Here is a 12,342-nt window from a genome sequence, read left to right as displayed (position 1 = left end):
TTACTTACATCTAAGTAAGTCAACATATAAGATGGTAGTTAAAAAAGATAAAGCAAAAAAAAAAAAAGATAAAGCAATCTTAATCTGCATTAAGAAAGGAATAGTGTCCAGAAGGAGAGAAATGATAGTCCTATTGTCTTCTGGACTGACAAAACAGCACCAGATTTTCTTTCTCTTTTTTCTTACACATCTGAAGTATTGTATTTTATCCTAGGCGCCACAATTTAGGAAAGACAGTGATAAGCTGGACTTTACTCAAGAGAGTGACTAAGAAGGGGAAACTATGCAATAGGAGAATTGCTTGAAGAAACTAGGGATGTTTGGCCAAGAGAAGGGAGGACTTAGAAAAATCACAACAGTGTTTGAAAATCTGTCATGCGAAAGAGAGATTGTATTTGTCCTGCTTGGCTCTAGGGGGCAGAATTGGGGCCAAGTGGTAGAGGCTGCACAGAGGCAGATTTAGGTTTAATGAAAGGAAATACTTTTTAATCATTAGAATTGCTCAAAAGTGGGATGAGTTGTCTCTGAATAGAGTGTATTCCCCAACACTAAAGGTCTTAAAGCATGTTCTAGATCAGTGGTTCTTAAACTTTTTGATAACAGGATCCCTTTACACTCTTAAAAATGAATGAGGATAGGGGCAGCTAGGTGGTGCAGTGGATAGAGCATCCCCCCTGGAGTCAGGAGTACCTGAGTTCAAATCCGGCCTCAGACACTTAACACTTACTAGCTGTGTGACTCTGGGCAAGTCACTTAACCCCAATTGCCTCACTAAAAAAAAAAAAGAAAAAAAAAAGAAAAATGAATGAGGATGCTTTTGTTTATGTGGGTTATAGCTGTTGATATTTACCTTATTAGAGATTAAAACACCTTAGTATTACTACAAAAACAGTTTTGACCTCACAGACTCCCTGAAAGGATCTGAGGGACCTTCATAGGTCATTGGACAACACTTTCATTAGATGATTACTTATTAGGAACATTGCACAGGAGATCTTTGAGTTTCCTTTCAACTCTGAGATCATTCTGTGGAATGGAAAGACTGATTATGCAGCTATTAAACTTGTCTTGATGTGAGATAATGAGCAGCTAAACTAAAGTGAGAGCAGAAGGGTGGATGGAAGAGATATCGTAGATATAAAATTGAAAGGATTTGGTAACTGATACTATCTGTGAGATGATGGAGAGGGATGAATTAAATATGACTCTAAGGTTACTAGACTGCGTGACTTTAGAGAGATGACGGTGCCACTAAGATAAATAAGGAAATCAGGAAGAGTAGCAGACTCCAAAGGAAAAATGAGTTCATTTTTTTTTTTGGCTGGGCAATGAGGGTGAAGCGACTTGCCTAGGGTCACACAGCTAGTAAGTGTCAAGTGTCTGAGGCCGGATTTGAACTCAGGTACTCCTGAATCCAGGGCCAGTGCTTTATCCACTGAGCCACCTAGCTGCCCCTGAGTTCATTTTTATACATGTTGAGCTAAAGGGACCTATGGAACACTCAGGTGGAAATGGTGAGGAGTGAGAATATTAGAATAGAGCTAGTAAGGCTAGAGATACACATTTGAAAGTCATCTGGGGGGGGGGCAGCTAGGTGGCACAGTGGATAGAGCACTAGCCCTGGATTCAGGAGGACCTGAGTTCAAACCTGGCCTCAGACACTTGATACTACCTGTGTGACCCTGGGCAAGTCACTTAACCCCAATTGCCTCACCAAAAAACAAAAACAACAAACAAACAAACAAAAACCACACAAAAAGAAAATCATCTGGGCAGAGATAAGAGATAGAAGACAGAATATTTAAGAGGAAGTGCTACAGATAAGTCAAGGAGGATTCATATTGAAAAAAGTTCTCTTGGTTCATAATTAGCCTTCAGGTGAACAATTTGAGCAGAGTAATGGAAACAGAAGCCAGCTGCCAAAGGGTTGAGGAGTGGTTAGGAAGTAGAAGCTGTGAATATCCTCTTCTCTTGGGAGAAGCCTACTTTTCTAACCCAGGCATTTGAATGATCCATGGGTATTATGTCAGGTCTTTTGCTAGAGAATAGAAAAGGAAGTCAGATAATTTGGCCTTCTAGATATCACTTAATCTTCAATTCATTCTAAATAATAAGAACATTAACAAATATCCAGAATTTATTCCTGAAATGTAAAAAATCGAAAACCAAAAAAAAAAAGTTTCTATGCCTCTAGAAAGTGTGGGCATACAAGGTCAAATTAATACTGTGGAATGAATCACTTTAGTCTTTGGGAAGGGAAAGAATAAGCCCAGTAGAAACACAGAAAAAAGGTAAACCCCACCCCTCCCCTTTCCCCACCAGGGCCCAAAGCTCTCCATCATTGACATGCACTATAAAAGGAGACTTTTTCAGAATCCAATTTATACAATTCTATCTATTTGTATCTAATGGCAGCCATCCCTAGGGTGGGGAAGAGGGAGTATGGAAGAAAAAAAAAGAAATTTACATGATAATTTTGTTGCATATTTGAAAAGAATAGCAAGTTGCACATAGTAGGTTCACAGTTTCATATGCAATCATCATTTTTGTTGTACTATATTATGGAAATGCTTGTTTTATTCCATAAAATATATATTTTTTAAAAAGGCTCAAAATTGTCTCAGAGGTGAGCCTCATAACCAGCTCTAGAAATTGGGTAGAGTCCACATGCTATTTGTCCCCATTCTAGCAACAGGAAACTGAATCAGAGCAACTTCCTAAAGGTTGCATGCAGTGAAAATTGCATTAGAGTCTTGGAAAGAACTCTGGGCTTTATCTAACTAAGCCACACTGTTTCTCCAAGTCTATTCCAAAGCAGATGTTATGATCAGATGCAACAGTTATGTACTTACTGGGACGTGAAGTAAAGCCTTGGCCTCAGTTTTCTTCATATTATTTCCTTCTAGTGGGAGACGCTCTATTTTCCCAGTCTGGGCAAAGAGTAAGTGTGTCCCAGGGGGGAGAGGGATTACAGCTGGAGGAACTGAAGGTCCGGGGTGGACTGGAGGAGCAACTGTGCTCAGACCTAGGTGAAAAAGGTGATAATCAGTTCCAATTCGAGGGTTCGGGCCAATAGACAATTTTAGAAGAATGACAAAGGCAGAAGCTAGCAAAAAACCAGAAAGAATGGGGGAGGGGGAAGGGAGAGCTCACAGCCCAACAACAGTCATTTATTTTTCTTTTTTCTTTTTTTTTGTTGTTGTTGAGGCAATTGGGGTTAAGTGACTTGCCCAGGGTCACACAGCTAGTAAGTGTTAAGTGTCTGAAGCTGGATTTGAACTCAGGTACTCCTGATTCCATGGCTGGTGTTCTATCCACTGTGCCACCTAGCTGCCCCAACAGTCATTTATTTTTAAAGAAAATATAGGGGGTAGCTAGGTGGTGCAGTGGATAAAGCACCAGCCCTGGATTTAGGAGGACCTGAGTTCAAATTTGGCCTCAGACACTTGACACTTACTAGCTGTGTGACCCTGGGCAAGTCACTTAACCCTCATTGCCCCACCAAAAAAAAAAAAAGAAGAAGAAGAAGATATAATGATGTGTGAGTTCAACATAAAAGGCAAATTGGAAAAGATAACCTGGTTTCCCTCTATGTTAAATTCTAAAGGAACAGCTAGGATTCATCTCTGGTCTCTTGATTCCAGGTCCATGACTTACCCAGTATCTGAAAGATTTGTATCTTAAGATACAAATAAAGACCAGACAAATGACCCCAAATCACTTACTGAGACTCAATAGCTATCGATTCCCACTCATCTGAGCAAGCAAGTCATGAGGTCTAAACCATGCTCTACAGATCCGTACACTCTGATCCGTGTTGTTGGCAGACCAGTAGTAGAAGAGAATTTGAAAACCCAGAGTCTTTAGTTTCTGAAAGTTCACACCAGGTAGCCCTTAGCACGAAAACTGTCACTAATCCCAATTACAATGAGGGAGAAGGGTCAGAGAGGTGAATATCTAAAACCAGGGACCAAAATCCTTCAATCTGTTAGCTAAAGAATATACTGATGACAGGAACACAAGCTTTTTAGGATAATTTATGGTCGAAATTTTTCTTGAGACATTTGAGACATGAGTGTGTATGTATTTATGTAGTAATTCTTGAGGAGGAGTCCAGGGACATCTAGGGATCCTCAAGACCCTTTCAGGAAGTCTGCATGGTCAAAATTATTTTCATAATAATACTAAGATGTTTTAATTTTTAATATGGCAGATATTGATAGCTATAACTCAATGATTTTTAATAATGTAAAGGGGGTTTGAGACCAAACAGTTTGTGAATAATGCTAGTGGGAAGGCTAGTTGGAGAGGTGGAAGGAGGTAGGCTAGGCAAGTGTACCAGTTCAGGGTTGGAATACCTGATAGATAACCATTGATAAGTATAGAAATAGGGGTCTTGTCTTTAATAAGATCTGTATTAAAATATCAGAGAAACAATAGCTTCAGAGATTTAGTACAGGAAAGGACATCAAAAGTCACCTGGTCTAAGATCATTCTTATTTTACAGAAGAGGAAACTAAGGCAGAGAGCACTTAGGTGCCTTGTCTAAATCCACATAGTAATCTTAGTAAGTGACAGAGTCAGCAGTGATTCAACTGTACCATGTTAGTTTTCTACTGTATAGCCTGTTGAAGACCAGGTTCACTTGTGTGATATGAGTTTTCTCATACAAGACCCCCAAGTCTGAAGTTAACAACTTACATGGGGGTCTCATTCCAGGGCCGGTCCTAGTACCATCAATCTCATTCCCATCTCGATCCACGCACCAGCAGTACCCACTGGAGTGATGGCATTGCATTGGTACATAATGCCCATGTTCATCACATTCAGGAACAAATTGCCCCACAGGTCTAGGCTGTCTTGGGTCAGTGGCACCCGATGCTCCTAGAATATGTTCTCTCTGACGCTGGCATCTGGTTTTCTCTACTTCTGTTAAGGAGATAAGAAGAAAAGGTGGTAGTTAGCATTGTATTTTTATTGAGCACAGGGGGAAAAGTTTCCATTACTTCCAAATTGAACCATTATAATTATAGCTTGGTTGTTGTCTGGGCTTAAAAAAAGATTTTAAAATTTTCTTTTAACCTTTGTCCTATATTGTCACAAGTTCTTGATTGTATAAATCAATTTAATTCACTTCAACAAGCATTTATTGCATCAAATCAAAATCAAATGTATTGGTGACAAAATGTGAGATGATTTTTACTGATGTTTGTATATTCTTTTTATCAGATTGAGGTGCCTGCATTTATCCAAGGTGCTCCTCAGTTACACAACTAGGATCCCAGTGTAGAGAAATGCAAACTTACATTTGCTGGAAGAAGGGATAAGACTTCTTTCCTGGATCTCCACCACTTGTTAGTAATGCTAGTATCCGTTCCCCTTACCTTGTATTTACTTTGTATGTATTTTCTTTCTACTTAGGAGGATACATGTTTTTCCTGAGACTCCTTAAGTTTCTTGAGAGACAGGATGATTTCATTTTTGTCTTTGTATCCTTTGTGCCTAGTACTGCCACATAAAACTACTAAAAGTTGGCTGACATGCTTACTGTGTCAATCTGATGGCCTGTGACCTGCGGCTAAGTATCTACATCCCATGCTGTGCTTTAAATGAATGTCAGCTGTGGTGCTGGTGAACTCTCATGTACTTCCCTGACTATTAAGATGGTTTTCGTGTAAGCATGCTTACTAAATATGTAAAGGAAAGATGGAGTGGTGGGAAGAGATGGACTTGGCCACTGTAGGGTTGGAACATCTGGCAAGAATGACTGACTGATAATGAAATAGGGCTGATAATTAAAACAGATGTAAGCATGAACACTACTGCTTGAAAGTCAAGGAAGGGGGCAGCTAGGTGGCGCAGTGAATAAAGCACAGGCTGTGGGTTTGGGAGGACCTGAGTTAAAATATGGCCTCAGACACTTGACACTAGCTGTGTGACCCTGGACAAGTCATTTAACCCTTATTGACACATGAAAGAAAGAAAGAAAGAAAGAAAGAAAGAAAGAAAGAAAGAAAGAAAGAAAGAAAGAAAGAAAGAAAGAAAGAAAGAAAGTCAAGGGAAATACATGAGAGAGATACAAATTCTATGCCTTATGTTGACAAGACATCTTGACTCAACTGTAAAAGGGATACAAGTCAAAACAATCCACCTTCGCTATCTGCCCTGGTCCTAACTCTTTACCACCCTACCTGACTTAGTTTCCTTCTTCTCTGATCTTAAAGTTAATTCATTTGTTATAACACAAATAATGATTTTGTTTTGTTTTTTAAAAATTATTTTTATTTATTTCATTAGATATTTCCCAATTACATATTAAAAATTTAATCATCATTTAAAAAAATTTTGAGTTTCAAGTCAAGTTCTCTCTCCCTCCCTCCCTCCCTCCCTCCCTCCTGCCCCCTCCTTGAAAAGGCAAGCAATTTTATCTTGAATATATATAACACTGATGATGGTAAAACAATAATAACCAATTCACACTTATATGCCACTTTAAGGTTTAAAAAACACAGAAGTAATAAACTTGAAATTTATATAAGCATTTTATAATTATAATCAGTGGTGTAAAGGATGTCACATAGAAATCTTGAGTCAGAACAGAAAGGGAGTCGCTCAAAGTCAGCATAACAAGAGGTAGGGACAGCAAAATATCAATGACCTGAGATCTGATAACCATAAAAAGAAAAAAGATCCTAGAGAAAAAAAAAAGCATCTAGCACATAGGGTCAGTCTTTTGGGGGATTTAGGGGAGAAGATAAGCAAGAGTCCATAGAATAAGAAGGCCTAGATGAGCTATCAGTGAGTGCCCTGGTGGGGAATATCTCCCTCTACTGCCTATCTATGAGATCATGCATCCACTGAATGACTTAAACATTAAGCTCCACAGATAACAGTCACTGGGTTGCTATTCAAAGCCTTTCCAGTTTGTATCTGGCAGTTTAGACTTAGTTGGCACAGCTTTTAGGAAGCTGGAGCTGCTTTCATGAGATTATGAAGTATTGGAATGGGATTTTCATGAGTTCTCTGAGTTCTTGAGGGCTACATCAGATAATTCGAGCCCTGGAAAGCCCTTGAACATGGGTTCAGTGACAAACTGTATGTTTTTACCCCCAAACCAGCCTAGTTTAAAGTCTGGAGTGTTTCATCACCAGGTTGAATGCAGGGTTTTGAATTTTTCAGCCTCAACAACTCTCATAAAATCTACTCAGTTACAGAAGAGGGGTGGGTAATCTGTGTAGGTGTGGACAACACTCATAACAATGAAATAAAAAGTCTTTGAAGGATTTGTTATGGGCCCAGGGTACCCCAGAAGTTTTCTGGGGGTAATAAAGGAAACTCCCCGTTGAGAAACTAAACCAAAGGACAAACACACCTAAAGAGATAAGTGGCACCTCTTCAGGACTGAGATAACTCCAGGATCACCACCCTTCATTCCAGTCTCCCCCACCACTTGAGGACATAATCTTATTAGGCGTGGCTGCTGCCAGAGTGGTTTGAAGGGACAGAACAACTGCCCCTCGCCAGACTGCTTCCAACCCACCACCCAATAACAGAACTTTCCAGTTAGATGATCACCCAATGGTCCTCTATAAAAGTATTTGCCTGTCTCCTGCTGGAAGAGAAAGGTATCTCAGACAGCCACACTTCTGTGCCATGCCTTCCCCCCTTGAGAAGAAGTCCAAGGACTTCTCTCTTGGTTTCCTTTCCCTAGTGCCTAAATAAACTATTATTTTACTCTAATTGGATTTGTGTGCAAGAGGGTATAATTCTTTAAAGAGGAATTCCTAAGAATCCCTACCCCAAACCCCCACACTATTTCCCCCATAACATTGAATTATATGTATGTGAATACACATACACATCTTTCTTTACCAATGTCCTAGAGGCCACTGTCCACTAATAACTGGTTAATAAACAATGTGATAACTTAATAATTAGTTAATCCTATTCTCCATATCTGTCTTAGAGCCAACCTGATGTAATGGATAGAGTCCTAGATTTGGAATCTGAAAGATCTAGGTTTAAATTCCACCATTAGACATTCACTAGTTATATAAATGAACATCCAAATTTAAGAGGTCACAGATCCATTTGAGAACTGGGATATTTGATAAAGAACATTGGCTTTATGGTCAAAGGATCTGAATTTGAATCTTGGTCATGCTATTTAATAGGACAGTTAGGTGGCACAGTGGGCAGGGTGCTGGGCCTGGTGGCAAGAAGACTTTCAGAGTTCAAATCTGGCCTCAGACAATTATTAGCTGTGTGTCCCTAGGCAAGTCACTTAACCTTTTTTGTATCAGTTTCTTTATCTATAAAATGAGCTCGAGAAGGAAATGGCAAACCATTCCAGCATCTTTGCCAAGAAATCCCCAAATGGAATCACAAAGAGTCAGCCACAACAGAAAAATGACTGAACATCTCTACTCTTTAATAACTTTCTGACTGTGGACAAGTCACTTAATCTCTCTGGGAATCAGCTTCGTCATCTGTAAAATAAAGGGGTTGTACTTAATGACCTTTAAGGTTCCTTCCAGCTCCAAATCTATTATTCTATCGAGCTTGCATTAATACTTGACTTTGTATTAATGCTCTTAACCTGTTCAACGTGACTTCTCCTTTCATTAGGGGCTATTGGCACCATCACATCAGGGTAATGTCATGACTTGCACTGAATTGGATTTAAGTGAGGGAGGGCTGTGCAAGGTCACTCTCTTCTCCAGAGCCAAAATCTGGAATTACAATTATAATTTGGGTAGCAATGCTGCTAAATGTTGTCTCTCATATTTATGTACAAAAAACCTCAGGAAATGGAATTTTAAGTGTGTTTATGGGACATTATGATACCATCAGTTTTATTGGGCTGACCTCTCTTTGCCTAGAGTACAGGCCTAGAGAAAAGCATAGAGATAAGAGTTGAAAGTCTGATAATGAAAATGAGGCTTTTCTTTCCTCTGAACTGAAGGTCACTATCACTCCATGGCGGAATTTTCCACTGAGGACTGGAGAGTAAGAACATGGACCCTTTGTGTCTCGTTGATAAAATAACAAAGGAAGGCTAATATTTAACTTATTCACATGACCTTGAGGAAGAGTAGAGTATTGAAAGAAGAGTAGGAAGAGTAGACTATTGGAGTTAGATTCAAGAGGTTGGAGTTTGAATCTCTTCTCAGAGATTAGCTGTATGACCATGGGCAAATAATATGATTGCTCGAATATTTGGGTTCCTCATCTATAAAATAAGGATAATGATACTCCTACCACCTACCTCACAGGAAAGAGATTTACATAGCACAAAATGCTATTTAACAGGAATTATTATCTGAAAAGTTCATGAAATAATCAGTGCCTGCTAAATCCTAAGGTAGCAAGACATTTTGAACGATCTCTATGTGTACACAGCAGAGCCATACTGATGTGAGGGGCTGCCCATTTTTTCTGTGGACATTTTATTTATTCAAAGGGACAGAAAAAAAAGTTATTTTGTCTAAAACATAGAAAAACATCTAGAGGAGAAACACAAACAATGCTGAGGGAACCTAAAAGAAAAACTGCCCTCCAGATAAAAGAGCTTGAGAAGAGATATATAAAATTTTGAGTAGACCAAGAAGCAAAGCTTGCTCGTCAAGAGGAAAGATACTCAACTCATGGTAGTGGTAGCTATAGTGCATTGGTTTTTTGGTCAACTAATTTGAATATAGTTGTATTCAGGGCTTCTGAAGTTATTGCTAGGGAATTCTGAGTCAAAAAATATTTGTGAATCAGGAAAAAAAATTCTTATTGGACATAAGTAATAGAAATGTGGATTTAGAGTTTCTTAACCTGAGAGATAGGTAACTGCACCTGGAGAGGTCCTGATTGCAGTCAGGAGAGTCATTAAGAAGCCAGCTGAAGGGGGCACCTAGGTGACGCAGTGGATAAAGCACTGGCCCTGGATTCAGGAGGACCTGAGTTCAAATATGACCTCAGACACTTGACACTTACTAGCTGTGTGACCCTGGGAAAGTCACTTAACCCTGTTTGCCTCAGGTTCCTCATCTGTTAAATAAACTAGAGGAGGCAATGGCAAACCGCTCCTGTACCTTTGCCAAGGAAAGCCCAAATGGGGTCATGAAGTTAGACATAACTAAAATTAATGTGAACAACAATTACCTGAATAGTGCCTGATATAAGGGAACTGCTTCTCACTTAAAGAATGATCTGTTACCTCAGTGCCAAGATGAGAGAGCAGACCTAGGAAGTGCTGCATGCCTTAGGCTTAAGACTGCTATTAGCTAAAAGAATTGCTTAACATTGATTCAGTGTTCAGAGAGTAGCAAAGAAGTGGCTTCATCCAACAGAACAGGAAGGCTCAATAAAGAAAGGAGTGACGTGTGCTGCAAACTGATCCCTAAAGAGACCATAGATACCCAATTCTGAAATGCACTCATGTAGTCATAAGCATACAATTACCTATTCCTAGGTTTCCTTGTGTCCACTCCTTTGTGTTCTGGTAAGAGTGTGACCCAGGTTAATGGATGGACTGTATTCTTTTAATTATTCCTGCTTTGGGCTTTTACTTAATGTTTTGTGTTTAGGAGTTAATTATGTCATTGGGACTGGTTTGTGTATATAATTGTGAGTCTAGTCATGTATTTTGCCTTGCACCAGGACTCCAAGAGGAAGTTGGAGCCTTCCTTCTGGAGAACCATCCCAACTTTCCCACATGGGATACAGGTAGGGATGATTGAGTCAATCCCAGCTCAGGAAGATCAAGAGGCTGGAGAGAATTGAGGGGGCAGGGAGAAAAGGTGCTGAAACACCTTTTCCTGCTACAGTGTCTCTTCACTATACATTGGCATACAATTGTCCAATATATGTATGTGTTGCACTGATTTTCACCTCCACATCTTTGCCCTTGATGCTCCCCACCATTTCTCCTCTCCTCTGCCTATCTAAACCCCATTGATCCTTCAAAGCCTAGCTTTAATTATGTGATAATATTTATAAGTTACCTCACAGACCAAATCGAAATGAGGAGTGTGAGGTCCCAAGAAGTGGATTGCCCAAAGTCTCATAGGTTACACCAAATATTAGAGCTAGGATTATAAAAACAGGTCCTCTGGACCCAAATTCAGTATTGTTCTTTATTTCTATTAGTGGTGTCAATATCAGAGAGAGATGGATCCTGTGGGTACACATTAACTTTGTTGTTGTTGTTCAGTCATTTTCAATTGTGTCCAACTCTTCATTGGAGTTTTTCTTGGCAAACATACTGGAGTGGTTTGCCACTTCCTTCTCCAGCTCATTTTACAGATGAGGAAACTGAAACAAACAGGGTCAAGGGATTTGCCCAGGGTAACACAGCCAGGAAGTGTCTTGAGGCCAGATTTAAACTCAGAAAGATGAGTCTTTCTAAATTCAGGCCTGGTGATTTCCACAGTGCCACCTACCTGCTCACATATTGACTTAGAAAATGACAAATCAGCATTATCTATATTGTACTGTGTTTTTATTTATTTTGTTAAACATTTGCTAATTACATTTTAATGTAGTTTGGGGCACTCCAGAACTTTGCTGTCCCTGTATTTGACACCTCTGCTTTATACTGTGTCACATTTTCTGAACATCCTGGTTCACTTTTCTAAACTTCTAGTATGGTAGGGATAAGTAGAATTAAAATTTCATTGGTATAGGGAACTCCTTGATGAGGCAATTCCTTTTCCCAATACAAATTGGTAACATTTCTGCAAATTATGGTCTTAGAGAGCCAGAGGCAACACTTGAACTATGGCTTCAAGGCTGCCTCTCTATCATGAATACCATCCTATGTGGCACTTAAATAATCTCTAATTGATTCATGTATATTCATGTCTCCTTACCTGCACTATAAACTCCCTGAGATCAGAGATAATGTTAGATTCAGTTGTTCCATTCTTTATACTTGTTATCCCCAGTACCTAGCACATAGTAGGCATTTATACTTGTTATTCCCAGTACCTAGCACATAGTAGCATTTAATTAATACTAATTGATTCTATATTTCCACAAATTTTTTTTGGTGAGGCAATTGGGTTTAAGTGACTTGCCCAGGGTCACACAGCTAGTAAGTGTCAAGGGTCTGAGGCCAGATTTGAACTAAGGGCCTCCTGAATCCAGGGCCAGTGCTCTATCCACTGCACCACCTAGCTGCCCCACAATATTTTTTTTAAAAAGTTCTGGGCACATGATAGATGCTTAATAAATATATATGGATTGATAAATTTAATCTATAAATTCTACATGCTGTTCCCTATACATGACATTCTATCTCTTATCCTCATGCTTAGAATCCATTCCTTCTTTACTTCTGTCTCACAGAAT

General features: G+C 39.4%; 1 protein-coding gene across 1 annotated transcript in view; it reads right to left on the bottom strand.

Annotated features, from left to right (window-relative positions):
- The window catches only part of NID1 (nidogen 1), a 117,454-nt gene that overhangs the window by 18,691 nt on the left and 86,421 nt on the right, over nucleotides 1-12,342 (bottom strand). Inside the window, exons 13-14 of the mRNA XM_044003038.1 lie at nucleotides 4,702-4,929; nucleotides 2,853-3,025 (exon numbers count right to left, since the gene is read on the bottom strand). Of these exons, the coding sequence (XP_043858973.1) occupies nucleotides 2,853-3,025; nucleotides 4,702-4,929 (401 nt within the window). The remainder of the gene's footprint in view (nucleotides 1-2,852; nucleotides 3,026-4,701; nucleotides 4,930-12,342) is intronic.

Source organism: Dromiciops gliroides, chromosome 4, assembly GCF_019393635.1.
Source record: "Dromiciops gliroides isolate mDroGli1 chromosome 4, mDroGli1.pri, whole genome shotgun sequence".
Classification (NCBI taxonomy): domain Eukaryota; kingdom Metazoa; phylum Chordata; class Mammalia; order Microbiotheria; family Microbiotheriidae; genus Dromiciops; species Dromiciops gliroides.
The sequence above is the reverse complement of the archived record's forward strand: the minus strand, read 5'-3'. Positions and strand labels throughout refer to the sequence as shown.